Source organism: Drosophila gunungcola, unplaced genomic scaffold, assembly GCF_025200985.1.
Source record: "Drosophila gunungcola strain Sukarami unplaced genomic scaffold, Dgunungcola_SK_2 000078F, whole genome shotgun sequence".
NCBI classification, from domain to species: Eukaryota; Metazoa; Arthropoda; class Insecta; order Diptera; family Drosophilidae; genus Drosophila; species Drosophila gunungcola.
In genome coordinates this window covers 247,111-273,787 of record NW_026453241.1, presented here as the reverse complement: position 1 = coordinate 273,787, position 26,677 = coordinate 247,111, and the positions used below count along the sequence as shown (strand labels likewise).

At 37.7% G+C, this 26,677-nt stretch overlaps 4 protein-coding genes across 10 annotated transcripts in view; 2 read left to right on the top strand and 2 right to left on the bottom strand.

Annotated features, from left to right (window-relative positions):
- Window positions 1-8,696, top strand: part of LOC128264776 (protein gone early) — a 31,696-nt gene extending 23,000 nt beyond the window's left edge. For 3 of the 4 annotated variants that reach the window (XM_053000439.1, XM_053000436.1, XM_053000437.1), the window contains exons 5-11: window positions 5,053-5,316; window positions 5,383-5,534; window positions 5,605-5,732; window positions 6,253-6,804; window positions 6,907-7,029; window positions 7,561-8,064; window positions 8,125-8,696. In XM_053000439.1, coding sequence (XP_052856399.1) covers window positions 5,053-5,316; window positions 5,383-5,534; window positions 5,605-5,732; window positions 6,253-6,804; window positions 6,907-7,029; window positions 7,561-8,064; window positions 8,125-8,212 — 1,811 coding nt within the window. In that variant the 3' untranslated portion in view covers window positions 8,213-8,696. Of the gene's footprint in view, window positions 1-5,052; window positions 5,317-5,382; window positions 5,535-5,604; window positions 5,733-6,252; window positions 6,805-6,906; window positions 7,030-7,560; window positions 8,065-8,124 lie in introns of those variants that run through there. The other variant, XR_008268766.1, reaches the window with a different exon arrangement.
- On the bottom strand, window positions 1,666-3,830 carry LOC128264785 (uncharacterized). Its single transcript, XM_053000450.1, has 3 exons — window positions 3,677-3,830; window positions 2,849-3,599; window positions 1,666-2,207 (listed from the first exon to the last, which is right to left on the bottom strand). The coding sequence occupies exons 1-3, from the start codon at window positions 3,689-3,691 to the stop codon at window positions 1,930-1,932; spliced, it is 1,044 nt and encodes a 347-aa protein (XP_052856410.1). The 5' UTR covers window positions 3,692-3,830; the 3' UTR covers window positions 1,666-1,929.
- A 328-nt stretch (window positions 8,697-9,024) lies between the features above and the next one.
- LOC128264780 (phosphatase and actin regulator 4) lies at window positions 9,025-17,385 on the bottom strand. Its single transcript, XM_053000444.1, has 4 exons — window positions 17,101-17,385; window positions 15,406-16,184; window positions 10,083-10,658; window positions 9,025-9,338 (listed from the first exon to the last, which is right to left on the bottom strand). Exons 1-4 carry the CDS (start codon window positions 17,374-17,376, stop codon window positions 9,233-9,235), a joined length of 1,737 nt encoding a protein of 578 aa, XP_052856404.1. The 5' UTR covers window positions 17,377-17,385; the 3' UTR covers window positions 9,025-9,232.
- Window positions 17,386-17,502: 117 nt separating this feature from the next.
- On the top strand, window positions 17,503-26,604 carry LOC128264790 (transforming growth factor beta-1-induced transcript 1 protein). Of its 4 annotated transcripts, XM_053000460.1 has the most exons (6): window positions 17,503-17,644; window positions 18,163-18,219; window positions 22,657-22,881; window positions 25,429-25,662; window positions 26,153-26,244; window positions 26,302-26,604. In XM_053000460.1, the coding sequence occupies exons 2-5, from the start codon at window positions 18,217-18,219 to the stop codon at window positions 26,228-26,230; spliced, it is 540 nt and encodes a 179-aa protein (XP_052856420.1). In that variant the 5' UTR covers window positions 17,503-17,644; window positions 18,163-18,216; the 3' UTR covers window positions 26,231-26,244; window positions 26,302-26,604. The 4 variants fall into 4 exon arrangements, with proteins under 4 accessions (XP_052856420.1, XP_052856417.1, XP_052856418.1 ...); XM_053000457.1 differs by having other exon boundaries at window positions 26,153-26,604; XM_053000458.1 differs by having other exon boundaries at window positions 17,509-17,649; window positions 26,153-26,604.
- Window positions 26,605-26,677: the final 73 nt, after the last annotated feature.

Here is a 26,677-nt window from a genome sequence, read left to right as displayed (position 1 = left end):
GAAGCCGGGACTTGAACCAACATTCACCTGCGGTTTTGGAGGTCGCATTAATATTGCCAAAATAAACGCATAAAACATAATTTGCACTCATCGAGCAGATTTGAATAATGCCTTTGAATGGATTTATGGCCCCGAAGATTGATGACAGAACATAAACGCATTAAAACGGATTGACAATTTGTGGTAACAATGGAGGCAGGCGATTGGGAATGGGATGGGTAATGCATATCCCAACAGATTCCCCATATCGACTAGACTAATTTAGCCATTAGCCGCTCGATCAGCGATCATAGATCGCATATCGCCTGTGGATTATGGAAAACCGAACAAAATGATAATTATCAATTAGGCATTCCATATTTATAACCAAACCACCTGCGATCGATCGATCGCTCGCTCGCTCGCTCGCTGTGCTGGAAATTTATGTAACATTTTATTGATGATGACAGTAATAGAAATCGATTCGAGGGACAAATCTTTGATCTTTCGATCTCAATCTTCTTCGGACCTCAGCTCTCTGTGACCGGCTACCGTCCGTCGCGGCGTTTTATTTAGTAGGTGTGATTATCTTTATGCAAAAGATCTGGCCGCCGCCCATTGATATGCAGATCTGTAGATCTCCGAGAAAGATACGGAGATAGTATCTGATTTTGTTCATTTCTTTTCCTTTTTTTTTTTTTAAATATTTTCAGCGCTCTGTAATTGGTAATAAATTTGTTTTTGGGGGGTGGCCCGCATCGAAGCCCATTTGCCGCATAATATATCTAGTATAGCTAATTTTTATTTAATACCCTTAGGTATTTTAATGTGACTTGCATTGGTCCGAATGCGACCTTGGCGGGCTGGGGCTTGCATACCGATAGCGATTCCAATTCCAATTCCGATTTGAGTTTCTTTTAAGTCGCTAATTTATTTACCCGCTGAGTGGCTTCACGTCCATTGAGCTGAGCTAAGTTGAGTTGAGTTGAGTTGGCCCTCCGAGATTGGTCGGCACTTGGGTTGAACGGGCCAGTCGATCGGGTTGAACAATTATGAGCAGCTTGCCAAATAGTTGACGCTGTCACATAGATTTGGTATTATTTTTTTCTTTTTTTTTTTTAATTTTGTTGGGCGACATCACGGGCTTTCCGATTATGCAAGCTGCAGGCGGTTTAACAGGTCGCTCATCCAGGTGATTGGCTACACGGTTTTCCATTTCGAGGTGAATATTAATCATTACTAGTATTTGGAGTTTCATATAATATATTCTATCCTTTAGTTTTCTATTGAATAATGGACCTTTTTGTGGTGTTGGGAGTAACTGAAGTCCATCTTTCAATTTTAGCTATTTCTTGTTTTTTCATTGCTTTCGTTCCAAAGTTTTACAACATATTCGTGGTCTTAACTTTTTTCTAAACAATTTATCAACTGATATCGAATAGTGTTACTTGTTTTATAAAATGCTAGCTTTATAATCATTGTTTAAAATTTAAATAAAAAATGGTAAAACGTCATTTTTTTTATAAAATGATATCAAAGTTTAAGTTAAATCATTTTAATTAAACAATTTAAATGTTATTGCAATTTTACTTGAAGGCGTTTTTAAACTGTAGTGATTTGAATTTGTAGTATATTTAGTTATATTTAATCTCCCTCTCCCGACCTTTTCACCAAATACATGTTCAACGGTTTTACATTTTTTGAATGCCTATGAGAACTCTTATATTTTATTTAAAAAAAAAAAAATATACACAAAAAAAATGAACTGATGCCGAAGGCAAAACTAAATAGGAAAAAATCGCAAAGGTTTCCCCGGGCGGAATCCCACTGCAATGGAGCCCAAACCCAAGGGGCCATCCATCCAGTCCGAATCCCCCGAGGCTGTGAGTGTTGTGTGTTGTCCAGTGGCAGTGGATGTGGCTTGGCGATGGAGGAGTGCTGGGGATTCTCCTACTTCCTCACAGGCCTCACGGGCAGATAGGTGGCCTGGGCATTGGTGCCGGTGGTCACGGTGCTGATCACCTGTCGCTGGCTTCCTTCGGCATCGTAGGATGCGCCGGATGCATCCACGATTGGGACTCCGCCGGTGCCGACGATGTTCAAGCTACCGCTGGCATCGGTCACCACGCCGGAGGCACCGTTGTCGCCCAGGCTGCCGATCACGGAGGAAACGGGAATCACACCCTCGTTGCTGGTCTCAGAGCTTCCGCCCAGAGCATCATAGTTGGCTGTTATGGTGGCGAAAATATTTTAGTTAATTGGATTAGGAAACAATTCAGGCGAAAGAATTATTTAATTATAAAAATGAACTATGAGAATAGCAAACAAAAATTTACAAAATGTGATTTGTTAGAAGTTTAGATCCATAAATGGATGGATAAGTTTTTAAAGGGCAGTATTATCTTTACCACTTCTATTTTTATACCTTTTGTTTTGCATTAATTTATTGTGATACTACATTTGGTTTTACCTAATTAGTTTGTGACTACCTTTTTTTCTATTCTCTTTTCTAACTAATTTTTTGTATTATTGGAGATATTATGCCGCTTTGCTTTAGAGCTGCTGCAATTTAGTCGAAACCCTAACTATTTCTCTAAGGAAAATGTGTTCCAAGACATTTGCCTGGTATCTATAATACACAGCTTTAAAATTCTACGTTTTTGGTGAAAAATAGTACACTACACCAAACGATTTTAAAAAGTAAAACAAAGCATTTAGTGGCACTGAATAAAATTAAATTGTTTTAGTTTTTTAAATGTTTGTACCCTCGTTTTGCACCTTATGTTTTTTTGAGTACTTAGTCCGATTTCTGGCTAAATCCTTAATATTCCCGCCACTTACCCTTGCAAAGTGTTATGGGAGTACTCACCCTGAATGGTCTGCTGGGCATGGGCCGCCTCCTGGGGAGTCTTGTACTTGACAAAGAAGACCTCCGGCTTGTTGACCACCGGACGCTGTGTGACCACCTCGGCGCTGACATCCAATGCGTTGGACTTCTTGGACAACACATAGATGGCGGTCTTCTCCTCCACGGGAGCCACATTGGCGATGATCTTGGCCTTGCTGGTGGTGGAGGTGGGCGCGTTGATGAACACCACGCGGTAGTTCTTCTGCGGCCTACCCACATTCACATAGCGCACGATCTGCTGCTCATCGTGATCCTCGGGAGCACTGTGGATGTAGAAGTGCTTGTTGATCTGGGCGGGCTGGAAGTTGGCCAGGTGGCTGATGTACGACTCCTGTTCGTTGTAGTTGATGGCGGGACCGGGCTGCAGACCGGCCAGACCAATGGAGTCGCTCACGATGGCGCCGCCGCTGGAAGAGGACTCCTGGTAGTTGGAGCCGGAGCCGGAGCCGCCAGCCTGGTAGCTGATGCCAGAGGAGCCAGAGCCCAGATTCAGCTGGCCAAGGGTGGGTGCCGAGCTGAAGTAGTTGGTGCCAGCGGCGGTGGGCTGATAGGAGCTGCCCACAGTGGTCAGGGGAGCACTCAACACCTGATTGGCCACCAGGCTGCCGCCGTTGAAGCCACCTGCCTGGTAGCTGTAGCCCGCCAGGTGGCTGACATCCGGACGAGGAGCGGCCAGAGCGGAGCGGCCGATCACAGCCAGTACGGCTAAAACCTATTGAGTTTCACACACACACACTCAAGATTAGTTGGTTGGTCCAGAAACACTTGGAGATTTTGCGACCGCCTTACCACAAACTGCTTCATGCTGGACTTGGACTTGCTAGGATGGATGGATGGATGAGAAGGAGGAGCTACTGTCGCTCTGGAGCTGTTGCACCGGATTGATATGTCCGACACTCACAACTGTCACCTTTTATACCGGCCAAGATTCGCCTTTAATTGAAGTTAATTAAAGTGGTTTGCAATAAATCGTTAAAAAACTATAACATCGAAAGCCCCAAAATCGAAAATCCAACTCAACAACCAACGTTATAACTACAAATCCGGCTAGCACGGCTGGTATTTCTATTTATTGCTTCTTTGCCTTTTTTTTTGTTTTGGTATCGATTGCCGTAAGTGCTAATTGCAGGTGTCAACAAACTACAAAAACAATCAATTTCTGTGTCTGCATGTCATTCGACTGGATGATGAAGCTTGTGAGGAAGAAATCGGGCAGTCTTATAGGGGTAAAATTATGTCTATAAAGTGCAGAAGTCGGGGTGATGAGTGATCCAGATTAGTGGCAAATCATTGGGAGATTCCCTCAAGGTTTCGGTACTCTTTGTGCATGACTATGAAACATATCCATGTGCCATTATTTCACAATCTTTATTTAATTTACTTGTTTTTCATCCTGGACCCCTTTTCTTGCGCGGTATACTCATATCTTCTTACTATATAAGTTCTCAAATATCGTGGTTTAATACAGATCTATTGAAGACTAAACAACCTTAAAAAAATTTGGTTAGAATTGATGAAATATATTTAAGTGAAACATCAATTGATTTAAACAAAATTGAACTAATCATTTGCACTTAACATCATTTTAAAGCTGTTTTTCAAAGATAAAGTTTCTTAAATTAAATATATTTTGGCAGATTTTTAAAAGAGTTATTAAAGTCGTTTTAAAAAAATAGATATTTCTTAAGATTGAGTATTTGGTATAATAATAAATATTTATTATTAAACTTTTAAAGCATCTTTTAAAGTCCTTTCAAAATTCTAGAGATTTCTTAAAAGAGAGTATTTAGAATTCCCATTTTAGCCTTCACTTCACTTGACTTGTTTTTTATTTTATTAAATTTTTGGCCCAATATTTTACGATTGCAAGAGAAGACGCGACTGAGCGGCCTGAAAATTTCAAGCAGCCAAACATTTTAGCGCTTTTAATTGCCATAAACCACCAATATTCGGCTATATACTCTTGATTGTGGGTTTATATGCGGATCTATGCATGCAACTGATCTCTTCTCGGCAAATATTATGGGTGTTTGATTCTGGGGAATTTCTATTAGCGCATAGCCATCCCTCAAAGGGGGTTTCGAGCACAGTTCGAACACAGTTGCTCCAAGAACCAGAACTGTTCACATGATCCTCCTAATTAGAATGTCTTAATTAACTTCCAGATGGCTGGCAGGCATTTCGCGAGACCAATCGACTGCAATCCTGGGACCACAAGCGTGTTCTGGTACTCCTACAGGCAAAGTATGGCATATTTCCCTATTATCGCGTGAGCGTGGAGAATGGCTACAGCAATCCGCACGATTATGTGATCACACTGGACGAGGGGGAAATCGGACTGCCGGACAAGTACTTTTACGGCAACGATGCCGACGAGGAAGTGGTTCGGGGCTACAAGCTCCTCCTCCGTGATTTCGCCATCAATATGGGTTAGTTTTTTCCAAAACAAAAAACCTTTGAATTTGTTACTATGAATATTTAATTTACAATTTTAGGAATCGTTTCCCGGGAGGCTGATCTGTTTGCCGATGACATTTTCCACTACGAACGTCGTATTGTGAACCACATTGGGGATGCCAAGGCCAGCGGAGATCGTCAGCTGAATAAACTAATGCGTCTGGCCGATCTGAAGACTAAAGCACCTTCTGTAAGTGGATTTGGTTCTAGATACTGGACCAATTTCATTGCAATTTGTTTGGAAATTATTATTCTTTTAGTTGCCCATCATGGAGTCGCTGCAGGCCATTTTTCCAAAAACCAAAATTACTGAAGACACCGAGGTTTTGGTACGCGATGTAGAGGTTATGAATGCTCTATCTGTTTTACTTTCGACCTCGGATAAAAAGTAAGTTAAATACAATTTATTTTTTACAAATATACAAGGGAAACTGGCTTTTTGAAGTCGTTTTAAATAAATCAACTGATTTTTACTTTAACTAAAGAAAATGAAATTGTATATTCTTTGGTTTCAACAATAATTTAATAATTATTTATATTATTATTTTTTATGAATTTTATATTCTGTTCGACTCCAATGTAAAATTACTGGCAAACTAATACAAGCTATAGCTAAAAGGTCTTAAGCTTATTAACTAAATATTTATATGTGCAAGGATTTAAAATATTGTTGAGAGTATTTTTAGAATTTTGTCTATGCTATTGAGATTGGGATTAAATTACAATTAAATTTATATGTATTTTTAATTTTTTTGTTTTTTTAATAAACTAAAAGTAGTAGAATAAATAATAATTTGTATAATACTTTGCTTAATTAATTAACCAGTTTACATATGGATATATGGAGTTTATAAAATCAGTTTGATGAGAACATTTTCGAACTTGTTAATTAAATCTTATATTTATAGACCAATTAACAACTTTATCATTTGGTCTCTGGCCCGTCAAATGCTGCCGCATTTGTCCAAGGAGTATCGCACCCTGGCGGAGAATTTCGATCATGCCGTGTATGGACGCACCGCCAGCTATCCCAGGTGGCTCATCTGCAGCAAGGTGGTGCGTGATTGGCTGCCCTTCGCTGTGGATGCACTGCAGCAGCAGCCACCCAGGCAGCAGTTCGAAACGGCGACCTCGAAGAGCAGGGGATTGAACAAGACGCAGGGCAACGAGGAGCTGCTCCGGCTGATGTTCTACAGTCTGCGGAATCAGCTGAAGGATTCCCTGGACCAGGCCAAATGGCTGGAGCCGGCGGCCAGGCAGTTCATCCAGAAGAAACTCAACGAGATGCGGCTGCAGTTTGGCATACCCGATGAGGTCCTGGAGCAGCCCAACTATCTCAAGCAATACTACACCGAACTGATGCTGAACAATCTGTATTTCGTGGAGCATCTGGAGTCGATTTGGACATTCCGTCGCACGCGGATGGAGAAAAAGCTGGGCACGCTGAACATGCTGGATGTGTAAGTCTTGCGCAACGAGCCACCTGCTGATCCGAAAACTTTCTAACACTTTCTCCTCGATCCATCCATCCATCCATCCATCCATCCCGCTCTGTTTGGCAGCATTGTTTCCGAGATGTACACAAGGGACAATCCAGAGGCCATCGCCTACTCCAATAAACTGAATATGCTGCTCGTCTCTAGAGTGTTGATCAGTTCGAATTACTATGACTATCGGTATCCTGTGTACGTATGAAAAAATATAAAGTTGTTAAATCTCAAGTATGTATTAACGGATTCGTATCTAAATTAAAACAATTTATATTTTATATAGCCCTATATATATATATACTTACTAAGAGGCAGACCTACGCGAAATTTAAAGCAATGATTTATATTTAAAAAGGAAATTATTAAAAATATAGATTGTGCGATGTGAATCAAAATTAATAAATGTTTCGAATTGACTTTAAAATACTAATTTAAGCTTTGAATTAAAAATACCCTTCCAATGGACCAACCTTATAAAGTGTTGCATAGGTATAAATAAAAAATCAAATAAATGCAATTTATTTAAAGGGCTTAGCTTCGTTTAATTTGAACACACCACGTAAAGGAGTAAAAGTAGAAATTGCCTAAAAACAAAGAAAAGCCACTTTTAAGAGGTAGTTTAATTGTATATGGTAATCTATACATTTTAGTTGCTGCTTAAGTTGATATAACAAACCCAAAGCTGTATCTTTCTAATGATTGTTTCTCCTTTTCCATTTCGTGCAGAGCTGTGAACTTTGCCCGCATAGGCACTGATATATTGGAGACCCTGATCGACAACTTCTCCACATTCCTGCTGCAGTTCAACACGCAGAGTTCGGACATTAGCGATGCCGTACCGGAGATCCGGTATGCCCAGCCGGATGTGAATTGCCTGGCGGCGGGACAGCCGCCTCGATTGGTCCACGAGCTGAACGATCTATCGAGCAGTGCGCTGAAGAGCTTCCATGTGACACTGAGTGCAGCCCGAACGGCGGCCAGGGCGTTGAGCAGCTTTGTGGGTGCCATCGATGCGGGCAGTGCCATCCAGGGATCGGGAATCGATCAGGTCAACACCTACGAGGCCCTGGGACTGACCAGGCGTCTGAGGGTGCCGGGCCTGAGGTCCTTCAACGAGAACGAGCTGTTTACGCTGGCCTACATGCAGCAGCACTGCAGCACCACCATTGCGGACAAGGACTATGCCAGGATCAAGCCGCATGTGGAGAGCCAGCTGCCCGAGAGTTATCTGTAAGCAGTTGCGTCTGTCATTCTGCGATTCCTCAAAACTCACGTACCACATTATTTCAGCTTCAATGCCACCTGGCAGCACATCCAGTTCCTGCCCCGCTCCACAAACTGTGCCGCCGCGGAAGCGAGTTGCTCCAACCTGCTCTGAGATGAGTTTGCCCATCCACCAGGACCTCCAACGCCGCCAGAGGCCTGTGGATGAACAGAAGAATGGACCAACCTATTTATTGTACTTTTTTTTTAACTCCCACACATTGCCAGAGATACAGAGATACAGAGACACAGAGACACAGAATACAGACAGCTCCCCTCACACATCGCCTTAGTTGTAGTCTAGCGATTAAGCCTAGCACGTAGTTTAACCATGAAGGATCTGACTTAACTTTGACTAGCCACTGTTGACATCACGCCACACACACACGCACTCTGCTCCAACTTGACACGAAGTACCCAAGTTAGGCAGCAAGTCGGCTTAAGTACGAACCCTACGCCTAGTTTAGTCTAGTTCGGTAGTAACCTAAACATAGTTAGTTGCTAAGCGCCATCGTCCACCCTGTATAAATTGATGAATTTAATTTTTGGAGAACAATTAAATGAGAGTAACTTTTCACAGAACTCGAAAAGCAAATAAATGTGGTTTTGTGTAAAGTCGGTTTGCCAAGGGGTGCAATTAAGGCACATTTGTCTAGCTGTTGAACAACCAAATAAGTTAACACCTCTTTTATTTATATTTTTTCAACGACAAGGTTTATAAAGCACAATAATTATAAATGTTTTCTATTCAACTATTTTGCTTAAGGCGAGTTTAAGCCATCTTAAACTATTTGAACAAAGAAAAATAGTCCCATTCTAAAAATTGTTTTTTATTGTTTAGTATAAACAGTAGTTTATTAAAGAAAATCCAAGGAATTTTTTTTAAGTCCCTTTGCTCTACCAGTTTACAACAAAAACGAAAAAATTGTATATAAATGTTTGCCTACTTTTGGGATGCGCAGAAATAAATAATAATAAATACTTGCTGGTTTTACATACAATAATTTTTTATTAACTCTTTTTTCTATACAATTTTGTAGATCCTTCAATTTGTACTACACTTGCAATTTTTGTAAAACAGGATTAGTAAATCGTAAAAATAATCAGTTTTGTAAAATCTGATAAATTGCATCTATTAAGTTAATTTGTTGCCTACAAAGTCCGTGATATAATTTGCCACGCAGCGATGGAATTCGGCATCCAAGCTATCTATTAGCTGGGAGCTGAGCTTACTGGCCACTCTGTAAAAAGAAGTGCACATTAGTGTAGGTAGGTAGTGTAAATACATTTAAATGTGCAGCTGCGTTCGAAAAAATAGTAGTCGAAAAATATAAAAAAAATCAAAACAAAATATTCTTTAAGGTATAAGGCAACTTTTCTTTTAATTTATCATAATGCTCACTAACCAATTAACAAAATGAGACTTAAAAACCCTTTGATATTGTTTTAGCTTTTCAAGAAAATCGAAAACTTATAATAATTCCTTAAAATCAACTTTTCAATAGACGGTAGTAAATGATTTTTTAATATTTTAAATGTTTTGTCCTTCATCTGCACTTTGTTTTGTAAAAAAAATTTGTTTAATATCTATTAATAGAAATTTTGTTATTAAAATTTAAAAATATGTTTTTGATCAATCTTTTTTTAAAATATTTAAAAGTATTATACCTATGAAAAGTGTGGATTTCTATATTTACCCAATTTAGTTTATAAACTATTAAAACTTATAAACTATTAAACTATTTTTGATCGATATTTCCATAAGCTAAAAAACTAATATTATTTTTACCGCATCTGAACATATAAATACAACGACAACATTAACAATTTGGATTTAAAATAATAAAGATTAGATAAATATGCATAAATAAATTTATATCCACTACTACTACAGAGAGTAAAGCATTCTAATTAAGCTCTATTTAGGCATGATTTTATGTTCAGGTTTATTTGTGTTCAGCCAATACCTATTGGTATATTCTTACTTGGCATATATTTTCCAGGGCGCCGAGCTCTGTGAGTTGTTGTAAAAGCAGCTTTGCCGGCAGTTGGCCTGGAAGCGGTCTCGATCTTGAAGGAGCTGCTTCAAGGGATCAGTGGATCTGGGCGAAGGTGGATTTTTGGAGGGGATTTCTCGGATTGAAGTCTTTTCCGTTGGGGTATCTGCACCACCGCCCCACGATCCCTTCTGAACGATTATTCGGGCCTGCTCCTGGCGTCGCTGCTCCCGGCAGCTGGTCACCTGCTGCTTGTACCGCTCCAGCTCCTCCCGCTCCCGCATCGCCTGCTCCTGGCGCTTGCTCAGCGGATGCCGACCGCCGGGAGGACCCTGCCCTCGCAGCTGTGCCCCTATATAGTCCAGTACCTGCTTCTCGTCCTTCAGCTCCTCCTCCAGGGTGCGTGAGAGGAAGACCTCGCCGTCGGGACTGTGCAGGACCTTCACCTCCTTGAAGCGCTCGTCGCCGGGTCGCAATGTCTGATGCAGCTTCTGGCGCTCCTTCAGGTATCGATGTCCCTCCCAAAACTTCTCCGCATACGGGGAGTCGTTCGGGCTTAGGGGTCTACGAAAAGTTGAACAATAAATCAGATATGCTCCTTGAAAATGAGTTAAGGACTTTATAAAAATTTCTTTATTTTCAAAAATGATTTAAAACATTTAAAATTATTTTTAAGTATACGCTCAATCGTTTTTAGCTATGTCAAAGTTTTTTTTTACAGGAAAGCAAGCAAAAGGGTTTTCAAAAAGTGAACAATAAATTAAAAACTTTATTGAAAATTTGTAATGATTTTATAAAAATTATTTATTTGAGATATTCTTAAATCTTTTTAAAAAATTACTTTTGTAATATGTTAAAGTATAGTTTTACAGGAAAGCAATTGCTTATTTCGATGCTTGTCTTTTTATAAAACTATTAGCGAGATTTTTGATACTTGTCTTTTAACAAAATCTTTAGTAACTTTAACATAGTTTTTGAATTTTTCAATATGTTAAAATAATTTTTAGGCCAATTTAGTTGTTTACTTGTGGTAAGGTTGTATTTAAATTTAGAGAAAGAATACCGTTTAGAACCTATGCATTTATGATAGGATATGTTAAAATGATTATGTTTATTCATTTTAATGTTAGAGTAAATAATAATTTTATATTGTTGTTTATGACTTAAACGAGCCATATTGGAAATGGCTCTAAATAACACGCGTATCCGAGATATACTTTTATCCGCCGTATAGATAAAGTTGAGTTATTGCATCAGCCTGGCGTTTATATCCGAGAATGGGGTGGCAGGGGAGCCGTTGGCATTAGCTTTCATATGGGCCGCCGTCACGCAAGTTTTCTTACCCCTCCGGGAACTGCACACGACGCCCTCGCACGAAGTCCCTAGCCCCAAGCCTCCCAGCCACCCACTCCATTTCCTTTCCAGCAGTGATAGTGGAAAGCAGAGGCCTCAAGGCCAATGCCAAAAATAGGAAAATTCAACTAAATCGCAGTGGCACAAGCCCAGTTTTAAATACCCTCTCAATGCGAACATTTACCAGTTTATATTCACTTTAAATCATTGGCAATTAAGTAAAGTTTCCCAAAAAGCTGATTACTGAGTTGTATTTTAAGCCTTTCATGTCCGGATTAAAACAAAATACAATGAAAATGTTGACTGTAGGCAACAGTGGGCATGAAATAGTTAATTTAGTAATATCTGAAATACATACCTCCCAAATGGAATACAATAAAAACATTTTATAAGGCATTTATTTAATATCATAATTTATCTTTTGATATACGTTAACTCTTTAGTAAGTTTAAAAATATTTATGTGAAGTGAACATTTAATAAAAAAGAAAAATTCTTAATATCGAAAGTTGAGTTTGAAATTTTATTTACTTATGATAAATTACAAAAGCAAAGATTCCAAGGCAAATTTATAAAAATAAATATCAAAAAATATATTTTAAAAGCCATGCCATAATCAAAGTAACCGATTGGTCGGTTAGAGTACGATTACGCTATTCATTCACTCATTTGTTCCTTTATTCATAGCCTGGGTCACTGGGGTTAAGGTTGTGCCCCCACGGCCACCCACTCCCCCTCCCCATATATATATATATATATTTTTTGGAAACCCCCTTCCAATCGCAGTGATAGCGCACGTAAATAATATGACACAATCAAACTTGGAAATGGAGAAGCCAAAAACCGTAGAAGAATTAATTAATAAACACCGCCCGATGAGGCAACCCTCTGGCCGAAAGAGATGGCGAATGCGGTACTGGAGTGCGAGCGAGAGGGGGCGAGGCGTTCGCTAAATGGCAAACTCAAATTTATTGATCAAACAAATAAAGCGCATCACTACAACCAACTCGGCTAGAAAAATCCAGAGTGGAGAAAACAAAGGGTTTGGGATTTACATATAAGTGATATTGAGAGGCCAAAAAGGTTAAGGTGGCAGAGCGCCCCCCTCACCTTAGCCCACCGCTATTTATAGGCTCACCAAAATCGGACGATTGCCGGAGTTTGGTTAGGTAAACATATATATATATATATATATATATATAAATGGCCAACACAGTATATGCACACACTATATACATACGACCATATAACGCAAATTCTAACTGCAAACAGTTGTCGATTAGCGCCCGGCGATCGTAGTATTTGATTACGTGCGTTCTTCATATCAGCAAAGACCAAAATGCAAAAAAAATCAAAAAATACAACAACTGCCAAATTTGCACACTAAATAACAAAAAAGTGCGAGACATGAGACATTAGCGGAGCCACTAATGACCCAAAAACCAGAACCATATAAAGCCAATAATCCAAATATCAGAGGGAGTGCTCGGCGAAGCGACCCTGAACTTGCCATTAGTCACCGACTTTGACTATCTTAACAGTTAGATACAAATAAGCCTCTACGGCAGATAAAACTTCAGCGGGTAAATAACATATTAAATACAAATTTAATGTGCCATTTAAAGTACTGTTAAATTCACATCATTAAAATGCAAAAGCGTATAGTTCTTATAACAAAATTATTATAATTAAATTGTAATTAATGTTCGCATCTAGCTCTGACACTTTAAATTCAAAAGTTGGGGGATTTGCTAATTATATGAGGGGGTTTCCTAGTCTTGATAAAGCTATAAAGCATGTTTACGGCCCATGATAGCATATTGCCCACATAACATTGTAGCTTATTATATAATAATAATGATTAGTAACTTGAATAGTATTAACTAATTTTACATACAGTTTGTTTAATTTGTAAATATTAGCCGCTGGGAGAATGCCATCAATTCTTTTTAATTTTTTAATGATTTAGTAGTGTCCATTATGCTTATAAAAAGTGTAGCCAATTTTAAGTTTATGACGTTTTTTTGATTGCCACAAAATTTATAAGCGGGAGAATAACAAAAAAAACTTATTGAAAGACAGCCAGCCTAAAAAATGAATAAGAAGTATTTTAAACGTTTGCATATCAATATATGAAACTTTGAACAATTCAGTGTTGTTTTTTTAGTGTTATATTTTAGAAAAAAATGTCTAGTCAAAATTTTAGAAAACTTAATGTTATGTAATGTAATGTAATGATGTAAATGTATTCTAGCCTTCAATATTTTTGATGGACGCGACCCGTTCTCTTTTATTTAACATTTAAAGTCACATTTTGGAATAATTTTCTAACTTTGTTGAGATTAAAAACCATTTCTGGCCAATTATTTTTTTGGTTTTTTGGCGGTTGGTTAATTAACAAATTAAATAAAAGAAAAACAAATTCTAAAATTGAGAAAATATAAAAATTTTTCATCTTAAAGTCACCAAAACTCAGGTAAAATTAACTCAATAAAAGGTTTAAAAAATAAGCTTATATATGAATGGTTCAATTAAGCGTGTTTTGTTATTTCTTCTAGGGTATTCAAACTGTCGAATAAACTCTAACCTGCAGCCAAAAAAAAGGGTCAAAACGAGAGAGTGCGAAAAAGAGAGGGTTTTAGCACCAACAACAAAGGAAAACAAAAACCAAAACAACCAGTGGCCCTTGTTGTTGTTGTTGCTCCTGTTATAGTTGTTCTCGCTATTTTTGTGGTTGTTGTTGTTATTGCTCTAGACGCCGGTTAATCTGAATGAGTATGAGTAACAGTAACTCCACGCAAGCAGAGCAGCGGCAGCGACGCCGGCAGCGACAATGGCGTCAGCGGAGGAGCATTGCCAGCTGACTCCCACTCTCCCACTCTCGCTCACTCTCCCTGTCTCCCCCACACTCTCTCAGCTGACGGCAGGCGATGACATCATTTCGGTGTTGCCGTCGCCTCTGCCGCGGCGCAGTCGCAGCGCCCCAACGTCGCTGTTTCGCCAACAGCGGTGTTAAAAAAAATAGCACTGCAAATCACAGTCACTAAGGATTACTGTTTCCTTACAATTCAGTAAATTAATTATTTAAATGCTCATACAAATCGTATTTTAATATAATAAAAATATAATCGTAATAATAGTAATAATAATCGAACAAATATTTAAATTGTTATACAAAATAATAAGAATGTCCCATCAATCTTAAATTAAAAAATCAATTAATACTTTAATATTGATATTCGTTTTTAGGCCCTCATATAACGTTATAACGTATAATATTAATATTAAATTTTCTTTTGCCATATCTATAATTTGCAATATACTTTTATACTTAAAAAGGCTTTTTAATGAAAACTTATAATTTATAAAGTACAAGCTTAATTAGAAATTAATAAATTATATTTATAATTTATATAATTTAAACTATATAATTTGAACTATTAAAAATATCAGATAACTTTTAAACTGTAGTTTTCTGATTATTTTTCCCCCTTATTTTAGTGGGCTATTTTGAGCAATACAAATTTTAAAACAACCACAAATTTATGCCACTATTTGTGCCTCAACTGTATGCGGCACTTACAGCATCTGGAGAAACATTATTTGATTATTATTTTTAGCTATTGCTGCCACCAGGGTAGCCAAGCGAAACCGTAACCATCGTACCGTTTTAACCGGAATAACCGAATCATTTTTATAACCGTAACCGAAAACGGCATCTTAAAAAAGTAAACAGCATTGATATTGATTTTAAATTACATTTTTGCACTTCTACAAGCAAGCCTATTTAAATTTGGTTCATTTCATTTTATATATAATTTCGTTTTAATCCTAAACAATAATATTTTAAATATTTTTTCCGCATTTAAAACCCTCTTTTAAATAGAATTAGTTTTTAAAATTTTTAGTACAAAATGTAGAACACCAAAATAAAAGATCTTTAGATTACATATACTCACAGCATCTGGAGCAGCATGAGCATAGTGTCCCGGGAGGGATCTCCGGTGGCGCTGGCCACAAAGTCCACAACGCCCTTATCGTGCTGCTCGGCCCGCTGAAGAAGCTGCAGCAGTGCATCCCGCTTCGCCGGCGGCAGATGCTGCGGATTCTGGACGAGCGGTACGACATGGGGCAGGTGATCCTCCTCTGATCCAGCACTCCGATTCTCTGCGCAATCGATCCTCGGGTAAGTTTGGGACATGGTGGTGCTGCCTGGCCGTGCACTGAGAATTGGCGAACCGGCTGGCACTGGCGGATGTTGCGCCATCTGGCGGCGCGCCCCCTTCGCGACCTTGGCCTGCCCACGTCTCTTCGAGTGGACGGCAGGCGGTGGTGGTGGGGGTGGGGGTGTCTGAAAATCGCTGGCTCGTTCGATACGAGTGAGTAGTAGCTCCAGCTGCTCATGGGCCTCTTTTATGGAATTGTTCTTCACAGGGCGACAAGGTCGTCGAGCTGCTGGCTGGGTGGGCGGTGATGGGGCGGAGAGGTGGGGACACAGATACGAGTCGACCTTGGCGCGGACGGAGCGCAAACGCTGCCGGATTTTGGAGCCATTGGGTGGCGGAGCAGGTGATCGATAAGCGGGCGGTGGCTGCGGCACACCGGCACAGCGGTACTGCCCACCAAAGGCCACTGGGATGGGGCGCTGCCGATTCGGGGTCTTGACCTCCATTCGCCGGCTCCGCTGGGTCACAGATCGCCGCTGATCATCCAGATAGGGATTGGAGCAGCCAAGGGCCTGGAAATATTGCAAATAATTTTATAAATATTCCTAACAGCACATTCCACAATTCTAAGTATAGAAAATCCTTGGTATCAATACAACCTATTTAACAACAAACTAAATCCCACTTAGTAACAGTAAATAAAGAAAACATTAGTAATGTTAGTATACAAGTCATATAATCATAGTCATCCATAAAAGATTAGTAACCAGTTGAAGATGATTATGTTGTGGTTTTTAAGTTCGAAGTATACAATTCCTTAGCATTTGTCAAAAATTATAAGATAAAACATTTTGTACAAAATTTCAAAGAAGAAGATAAATACAGAATGGAAACAAAATATTTTTATATGACAGATTAGTGACATATTTCGGCTGATATTATGATAATTAATTGACTGAAATTAATACAAAATAGTAGTTAGCTTTGAAAAAGTTTAGATAAAGGTAAATACTATCTGAATGGTATCCTGATTGCTTAAAAAAAAAACACGACTTAACTGTAAAAATATATATTTTATAATAAAAATGATTTGAATTAAGCACCAAATGCTAAAGTATGAAGAAAAGGTAGTGATTTTCTCTTGTTTGTGGTAAAATATCCTAAAAATCATTTAAATTAAGATTTGGTTGTTTAATTTTTAAAACTACTAGGGATACAATAACCCCTTGAGTTTTCAAGTTTAGACGAGAAGATAGTAGTAGTTATCTTAACTTAAAATATCCTGAAAAAGATTCAATTTAAGCACAAATGGCTTTTTTCTTTAGAACTATGAAGAATGCGGTAGGTAATCCTACACTAATAAAAAAACGTAGTAAATCCAAATATTTTGTACTCAATTTAAATATTTTCCCTTGATTATTAAATATTAAGTATAGAATTTTGAAATCAACAGTCAGATGTTTCACTTTTTTTATTCAATTATTTTACCTTGGTGGACAGTATCTGCGGCGGTGGCTTCATGGGTGGCTCCCGTTGGGACTCCCGATCCCTCCGCATCCGGGTGGTGGTGGCCGTACTGCCGGTGGGCCGCACCACTGCGATGCTTCCGGGGGAGGGGGGTGGAAGCCGACTCCGCTTGGGCGCGTGGGCAGCGGCGGAGGTGGAGGCGGGACTTCTGCACCGCTGGATCCTTGAGGTCATCGCATCGCGGCCAGTGCGCCTGCGCACCAACTGACGCGACGACGATGCCGGCAGCGTTTCCATATCGCCGCTGCTCCTCCGCTGCCGCTCCTCTGCTGCGCCGCTGCTGCTGCGCTGCCTCGCACGCCGACGGCCGGCGTTTCAGTTTCAGTTTCTTGGTCGACGCTCGCCGGTTCAGTTCGATTCGACCCGATTCGATCCGATACAACTCACTATATAGCCTATATAGCCTAGTCCGTACGACAATACGACTTGCGGGGTTTTTTTCGACTTTATTTTCGCGCCCTGCCAACGTTTCGCGTGTTTCTATCCCGGCTTTCAACTGAAATTTGTACGGTACACAACAAAAATAAACAAGCAAAAAATATATACGCAAAAATTGAAGGGGGAAACTTTTTAATATTTGCTGCAATAACTTAAATTATTTGAAGCCGACTGTTTTTTTTTTGTTCCGAAATTTCGTTTTATTGACAGATTTTGCTAAGAGGGTTACTTTGTTTCGACGAGGTGCGGTTGGTCAGTTCCCAAACGGTTTTAATCAAAAATATATTGTTTAAGGTTTTAATTTTATGTTTTAGAAGTTAAAGAAGAAGTTGTATTAAAGTATCTTTCAGATACATTAATTGAATTTCCAAGTATAAAAATTTGCATAGCCAAAACTATCAATAAATTATAGTTATTTATCATATTTTTTGGAAACAATGTTTTTTTATAGTGATACCGATGTTTTTTTTCTTCTTTTGTTATGTTTATGTTTTTCCATTCAACAGTTTGTGTTTTGTGTTCCCTCAAAACATCAGCTTACTTGAAACTAATGTCAACTGTATTGCTTTATATATTTTTTTGAAGTTCAAATCTCAACAACAAAGCACTCAAGCAGCGGCAGCAAAAACAGCAAGCAAAATGGTAAGTGAAATATATTAACCATTTCGGGAAAAAGAGTGGGTAGTGGGAGGCAGGGTGCTCCATATTCAAATCACTTTCCAACTGGTCGCCCAGCTGGCTGTCTCAGACCCATACCCAAACCCAATCCCATGCCGACTCCGCATCCGAAACCCAAATCTACGGCGTGGGCGTTTTTCAAACAGGTTGGAGATTGCTCATACGCCGCGTTGGCCACCCATTCACTGTGTGTCTGCTTGGATTTTCCGCTTTCTGTTTTCGGCTTGTAAGTTTTCAGTTTTCAGTATTCAATTTTCAGTTTTTTGTTTTGTGCTTTCCATGTGCAAGATTCATGGCACAAGTGTGTGAGCGGAATTTTTAGAGTGTCAACTGCCAACGAAGTCAACTAAAATCAACTGAAATTGTCATCCATCTGGCTTTTGGCTACCCGAAAAAAGAAAACAAAAAAACAAACAAAAAAAAAATTCACGCACACTCGAATATGGTTTGCCTTGCCTTATTAGACTTTATGTTAATTACCATACTAAAAATAAAAAAAAATAGTTAGCCCGCGAAAAAACGATTTTCAAGAGTTACCAAGTGTTTGCCAAGTGGGCGTTTTAAGTCGTGTTTTGGAAAATATTTGAATTTCGAACAGTGTTTCTCAGTGGGCGAAAGCTAAAGTGCGGATTAAGGGCCTCGTTTTTTATATACACTCGTAAATATTTTATATATATATAAACCGACCTAAGGTTAAGCTAAGCCCAGAATATCTCTGTTCCGATGATATCATGCCTTGCTTTTTACACAAAAATATCATCAATTTACAAAGCGATTTATTCGTTGTCCGCTTAATAAAATGAGCCATATAAATCAGCCACTTTGGCAAGCCTGCTTAACCAGAAGGTTTTGAAGAGTCATCATCGCGATCATCATTATCGTCATCATCACTATAATAATCGTGATCGGGGAGAGAGTGATGGTCTGGTCAGAGTCTCGCCGACTGATAAATGGAATTGGTTTATTCACCCGACTAACAAGGCGGAAATAAATGCTAGTCTTGGGCTTGGCACCTTTTCTAAGCCCACCAAGTTGTTAGACTTTTGCTTTGTGATCTTTAAATAGTTTCTTTATTGCTTGAATGAAAAAGGTTTGCTCTCATGTTCTCAACAACTCGATTATCTAGCTCATGTTTTAGAAGAGGTTTCTCATGAACTCATTGGTTTTTATAATGTGCAACTTATTTTGTTTTACCTTAGAACGTATGTACTTCACTCAACAAACAATTGAATTCCTTCACTAATGACCAATTTGGCTTGCTAAAAATATTTAACATCTTTGAATGTTGCACCATTGTAGTTAGCTTGGTCTTGTTCCGAAATCGTTACTTAAATGGTTTTTAAAAATCATTTTCAAGAGTTTAAAAAGAAACCCCCCTACAATGTCTTTAAAAAATCTCTGATACGCTTGTCCATTTCTCTTTCATAAATTGAACTTTCTATAAGTTTGCCAAGTTTAAGTTATGCTTCTCTTTGACCATACGTATTTTACGAGATCTTCAAATCAACCTTGGCTGAGGTTTTCGTTTTCTTAAATTTTAAATGTTTTCCCCAGCACAAAAATCTTTGCATAATCCCCTTCATCGATCTTCCGCAAAGTTTTCCTGCAGATTATCTTATTTATATACAATATATGCCGTATATTACAAAGCCATTTCGGCATTTCACTCACAGTTTAAATGGTTTAATGGTTTTCTTGGCCATTACGTATACGCACTGTGTGCCACACGATGTTAAGAGTGTGTGGGGGATCTTGTGCTTATTGGAGGCGTCTGCTACGAATTATCTGATCCAAGGCAACAGGCCCATATATACACGTATACCCCGCGATATATTCCACTGCTGCTGCTGCTCCTCGCTGATTGACAACTCTGATTGATGACCGCAGAGCAAACAATAACAACAATAGAGAGCACTTGACGCCACCCCCCACACCCCCTTGAATAGCCAACCCTGTAAGCCCCTGTAAATTTTCTCTGCCTCCAATGATTCATGCATTCAATATTTTAATTATCGCCTATGAATAAACAAAATAAAAAAAACTGTAAAATTGTTTTCAACTTGTTGCGGTGGCCTCTGATGTATTGGTTTCATATGTATTCCCTCTTCTTTTTTCTTACTGCAATTGTTAATTTTCTTTTTTTTTTGCTTCATCTGCCTGTACTGTTCTTGGTGCTTTCAAGGGGAAAAAAAATTGAAATCGCTTGCAATATTGCGGCAATTAACTGATAAGAAATGCAAATCGTCAACAAAAACGTAATAAACGTGAAAATTGCAATTCGAGTTGAACTGAGTAAGCAAAAGATGGGAGACAGTGGGTTAAATGGCGGGTTAAGTGCAGATGGAATTTGCAGCTAAATGGGTTAACAGGCAACTTCGATTTGTAATTAGTTCAATTTATAGATTCTGCTGGCGTTAATCTCCAAGAAAAAGGTCATTGAACTTTGGTCACATATATAAATAAGACGATCACTTAATGCCCTCTAAATCTGCAAATCCGATCCTTCATACCCTACAAGCTCCCTCTTTTTTTAGTTTAAACACATCTAAGTTTTATATTGATTACAACACTTATATACTAAAACACAGGAATCCAATCACACAAATTCAAAGATTAAAATTTATTTTAATCAATATAAAACTTAGTTGTGTTTAAATTTAAAAATAGGGAGATTGTATTTAGATTAGTATTAAGATATTTTTTTTTGTTTATTAAGGATATGAATGATGGGATATCCAGATTTAAAGGGCATTAAGTCATCGTCTTATTTATTGTTCTTTATTTCTTTTAATTTTTTTGTTTTATATTGTTTGTTTGTTTGCTGCCCATTAAGCGCTGAAAATTTTCGCTTAATTTTTGTTGCTTGGCTTTTTGTTTGTATTCTGGTTGTGTGTGGCCTTTTGTTATTGTTTTCTTTATCCAAACTCATTTGAAGTGTGCGAGAGCTACTGCCCTTGGCCCCCTAAGAGTGCCCCCCTCTCTTTCTTTCGGCTTCGCCCCCTCTCTTTCTCGTGCGTGTTTGTTTAATTCGATTCTAACTCTAGCGATGATCTAAGTGAGACGTCGTCTAATGCAGAAAGAAATGCTTGTTGTTGCTACATCTGGCGCAAAACTTTAAACAAGAAAAAAAGTGGAAAACCGAAAACCGAAAAGAAAAAAAAATAAAACCGAAGGAAATGTGCGTTTAATTTGTGCAAATTAAATTTTTGAAAATTACCGCTCCACAGCCCGCACACCGAAATGTAAATAAAACCGCAAGAAAACACCGAAGCACCCCCTCCTGCGATTTGCGGATATTTCACTTTATTTGCATTATTTATGGCCGCCTTTTGCTGCATTTTTATGGGCAATTGTTGCGGTTTAATAAGCCATTTAAGGCGGGTGGCAACTTGGCCAACACACCTGTTTTAACTGACTTCTTGGGTGGGTTCCCCTTTTCCCTTTTCTCCCCTTTGTCGAACTTGCTGCCACCAGGTGATAATGGCCCAAACGTGCTGGGCTAGCTAATGTCGTGGCTGACCATAGTTAAGCATAATATTGGGCATACTAAAGCTAATAGCTCAACATGACCAGCAAAAGGAAAAGTGTTAGCCCTAAAAAACAGTGTTGCAGGCAGTTTCAGCAGGTGTTTGCTGCCAAAAAGAAAAGCCATTAAACTAAACTGCATACTTTTTGGGTCAACTATACTATCAATTAAGTCATATTTTGAGCATACTTTGGGAAAAGTTACTATTGCATTTTTTAAGCTTAAAAAACCAAAACAATAGCTGTACAGCAATTTATTTATTAATGTTATTTGGTTAGGGTAGTTAATGTTTGCAACGGCCATTAATTGTTACTAAGCATTTTTTAACGGGAATTAGTTTTGTCTACAGTAATTGACATTGGAAAAAAAATTAAATATATTTTTAAAGCTTCAGCTAAGTAATAAATTAATAATGATTTAACGACCTAAATTAAATCTCAAGAACTTTCACCTTTCACAACTTTGGTAGCTGCCCACTTGGCTAACTCATTATTGTATAATATATTAATGTTATTATTGCTGCTGCTTTGTAAATGATTTTACGCTGATGCTCATCGTTTATTGTAGTATACTGCGGTATATATATGATACATTTATATATATATATTTTGATATTCATGTGCCGGGGGTTCTTTGTGCTGGGGCCTTTGGCATTTGGTATTAGGTTACGTAAATTCGCGCCAGCAGCTGTCTCTGCGGTTTTTGAACCCGCTGATGAGTTGAATCTCAGCCGAATCTCATTCGCCCGCTCCCAGAAAAACTGTCTTAAAATTATGGTGTATTATGAAATATTTGAAGTACGTGTTTTCTATTTGAAATGTGCGAAATTAATGACTTCTATCCCCCGTTTTATTTGCATTATTTTATTTCGCCAGTCGGAGCCGGCGTCCGTTTGTCACAAGTGCAATGAGGTCATCGAGCAGCGCATCATCACGGCGCTGGGAAAGACCTGGCATCCGGAGCACTTCGCCTGCAAGGACTGCCACCGGCCCATCTCGGAGGCTACCTTTAACATCCAGGCCGAGGAGCCAGTCTGCTCCGACTGCTTCGTGAAGAACTACTCGGGCACCTGCTTCGGCTGCAAGCAGCCCATCCTGGAGGTAAGTAATCCCCACATGGATAAGTAAATGGAATACAAAAATTTCTAGCTATTGAATGCAAAATTTCATATTATTAAATATTAATAATATGTGAAATCAAATTTTTGGATTAATGTGGAAAATGTTGGGTAAAATTGGATCCCATTTGTTTTAAGTTTAATTTTAATCAAACAATTAAATATATTCCGAAATTATTAAAATCATAATATAAATTAAAATGTATTATTATTAAATCCAACTTTTTGATCAATGTTAAAAATGTTGGGCTTAAAATTGATTCTATATGTTTTAATCAAACTAAATATAAAACAAAATGTAATCTACCTAACATATAATTTACGTTTATGTTAGATAATAACAATATTCAAAGCAAATTGTAATTTGGAATAAGGATTTATAAAAAAACAAATAATAATAATAATAAATTAATTACTAAATACTTGTTCTTCTTTATTAATGTATAAGTTCTAATATACTTTATATAAATTAATAAGAGTTCTTAGAAAACCGTTTGATCTTCATATAATTTATGCATTATGAATTTAAACTGTATAAAAATATATTATTTAAATATCTAGATTTATTTAAACAACTTTAAAAGGTTGTCGAAAGTATGCAATAGCATTTAAAATTTATTTTTATTAGTTAAGATTTTCGGGCCAAATTTATAGATTGTTTTTTTTTTAACTATAAATTGTACCTTACAAGTTACTAGTGATAATAGTTAATTTGGTATTAATGTAAATATTTTGAGAAGAAACTAAGGCTTAACTAAAGTTTTAAAGCTATATCCACTTGTTAGGAGAACTGTGGTCCTGTTTCTGTGTGTCTTTTGAAGAATATATTATAATTACTTTCGCTTTGAGCTTAATTTTTGTATGTTTGCTCCCGGAAATTCATGGTCAACGTGATTAGAAACAGAATCATATTTCTGTGTGTACAGATATCTTTTTTCCTCCAAAATTCGCATCGTCTGTTTGCCATAAACTCTGGCGCTTTACGAGCATCGGTGTAATGATACTGTCAACATTTACCTAGATACGCTGCGCCATAAAGCCGCTTAGATATCTGTCGTATTTGCTTAGTGACGATTTAATTAAGGAAGCGATTGCGATTCGTATATTTAGACGTTTTCCAAATGAAACATGCAAGAAAGTATTCGTATTATTCTATTTATATTTATATTTCGGGCACCACAAAACGTTTTCGAAGTCATTCAAATTTGCACCTTTTATGCATATATTACTAAGCCAATAAAGCCAAACTGCATTTAAGCACTTTGAAAACCGATTAAAATACAAAATTCCGCATTATAATTCTAAAATACTTTTTAATAGCTTCGGGGAATTTCATGCCAATACTGTTGGCGATGCTTAAACCTTTTCATATACCATAACAAACCAGTATTTTTCAGCATATAAAATGAAATGAGTATGAGTAATGATGATGAATAATCGCACAATTCTTCCGCACTTTTTCTTAAATATTTTAAGAAAACCACACGGTTTTTAGTTTCCTTTCATAAAATAAATTTTAGGCGTTTTGAATTTATTGGTATTAAAATGAAAAGATTGTCAATTAAAAGCAATTCAAATATAATTTTAATAAGCATTTCTTAAAATATGTATCGTTAAATAAAACATTACGATTGCTCCATAAATATTATTTAATTATCATGTGAACCACTTTTTCCATTATTCTAATACAATTCTTTTGGAGAGCATTTATTTTTCCACTTTCGATGCTCAAATTTGAAGCAAGGTCGCTCTGAACTCATCGTGGGTGTGTGCGCGATTGATTGGCTTTGATAATGATTATAAATATTTCTATATATGCACATTGTGTGCACTATTGGTTATTGGCTGTAGATTCACCTTTGGCTCGGTTTATTTTAAAGCGCAAAAGTATGCAAATGATTAATTTATATTTAAGTTCTACAAGCTATTTAAAAGTTGCAAAAAACTTTTAACTTGTAATGATTTCATAAAAAATCACACATTTGCACTTGTTTTTATAAAAATATCATATTTTTGTTGGTTTTTTTTTAATAAAAAAGTCATACATTTGCAGAATTTAATAAAATATATTTTTTACAGTTAGTATCTTAAATTAAATTAAATAAGGGAATGCTATTTTAGGTCAGCGCATTTGCTACAAAGACTCACTCACACGTACTGTTGCTTTTGGTCAAAAAATGTATTCTAACAAAAATGATGTGTCGTACGAATAATTTTAATGAAAATGTTAAGATCGTGACACTGCGGCCACATTTAAAATCAATTTTATGTTCATATTTAAAGGAAACTGATCATTTTTACAATTATATTACCCTGAATGTATCTTACAATAAAATGAAACCGTAAATAATAAAAAATAGAGCATTATTTAATGTAAAATTTTAAAGGATAGTTTAAATTTAAGGTTGATGCTTTGAAGTTTAAGTAGTTTCTTAAATAATTCAGTTTTTACTTTAGGATTATTTTCTAATTTGGCAAAATGTAAAATAAGAAATGAATGATTTAAATAAAATCTAAACTATTTAAATAGCGCACCATCAAGGCCATGGAGCAGTCGTGGCACGAGGAGTGCTTTGTGTGCAACGGTCCCTGCAAGAAGCCGCTGGTGGGCACCTCCTTCTACGAGCGGGACGGACATCCCTACTGCCGGGTGGACTTCGAGCAGCTCTTCGCCGCCCGCTGCGCCGGATGTGGTCAGCCAATCACGGAGAACGCGATCGTGGCCCTCAACGCCAAGTGGCATCGCGACTGCTTCAAGTGCAAGGTGAGTAGAGTGCTTATTCCCATCAATGATACTGTGCAACATTTTTTGGGGTTTTGGAGTGTATCCGCATTTTGAACTTCGAATTTTCTAAGTTCTCATCGAAACTACCTAAAACATATTTGGTTTTTTTGACAAATCTTATGAGTAAAACTAAATCTAAAATTGTACACTCATTAGCATTACTGTAGATCTGTGGGAAATAAATTTAAATTAAACTTTTTAAAAAAGTTTACCTATCGTAAAATAGGCAGAAAAATGTCGGAAAAATACCAAATCTTATATATGGTATGTAAATACCAAATGCTCCATTTTTGTTAAATTTTTAAACCTAGATGTTTCACTGTTTTAATCATTAAATTTGAATCGGCTTTAAAGATATGTTAAAGAATCAGTATGTGAGCCAGTGGTCTTTCAAATAGTGGATGTGCACTTTCAGAATCTAAAATTAAAATAATATTTGGCCAAATCTTAAACTGTTTACTACTTGCAGAAATGCGGCGCTCCCATCACGGCCAGTACCTTCGCTGTGGAGGACAACAAGCCACTGTGCACGGCCTGCTCCGGCTAGAAATCCGGACCCGTGTCCGTACCATTCACTTCGATATCTATGTATATTATCTATTATTATGGTATTTGTAGTAATCCAAATTGTTGAACCCATCCCCGAGAACACAAGAACAGAGCCGAACGAAAGGAAGCAAGGTCATAATAATGTGCAAATGAAAATTCCAATCCACTGGAGGAGGGAAAAAGAAATCGTAATATTTGATGGACATGAACACGAAAAGTGCATTCGATGATGGTGGGTGGTGCTGGGTTGATATGCGGGGCAGGGGGTGTTAATGCTTAAAATAATTATAATTCTCCTTAGTTGATATATATGCCGTCTGTCCCTCTCTCCCTCTTTCTCTCTCTCACTCACACTCTCACCCCCTCCCCCCCCTCCCAAAAAAAAAAAAGAAAGCCAACCCAACACACCCACAACGATCCTCTCTTGATATTCTCTTGATCGTTT

Excerpts from the sequence above, each read along its gene's own strand:
- LOC128264785 (XM_053000450.1), bottom strand. Across the intron at positions 2,208-2,848 it reads TGCCCAGCAGACCATTCAGG|CCAACTATGATGCTCTGGGC; the intron begins GTGAGTACTCCC and ends CCACCATAACAG.
- LOC128264780 (XM_053000444.1), bottom strand. The coding sequence starts at position 17,376 with ATGGAAACGCTGCCGGCATCGTCGTCGCGTCAGTTGGTGCGCAGGCGC. Across the intron at positions 10,659-15,405 it reads CTCATGCTGCTCCAGATGCT|ACCCCTAAGCCCGAACGACT; the intron begins GTGAGTATATGT and ends AACTTTTCGTAG. Across the intron at positions 9,339-10,082 it reads CCCTGGAAAATATATGCCAA|AGTGGCCAGTAAGCTCAGCT; the intron begins GTAAGAATATAC and ends TTCTTTTTACAG.
- LOC128264790 (XM_053000460.1), top strand. Across the intron at positions 22,882-25,428 it reads GCAAGCAGCCCATCCTGGAG|CGCACCATCAAGGCCATGGA; the intron begins GTAAGTAATCCC and ends CTATTTAAATAG. Across the intron at positions 25,663-26,152 it reads GCGACTGCTTCAAGTGCAAG|AAATGCGGCGCTCCCATCAC; the intron begins GTGAGTAGAGTG and ends TACTACTTGCAG.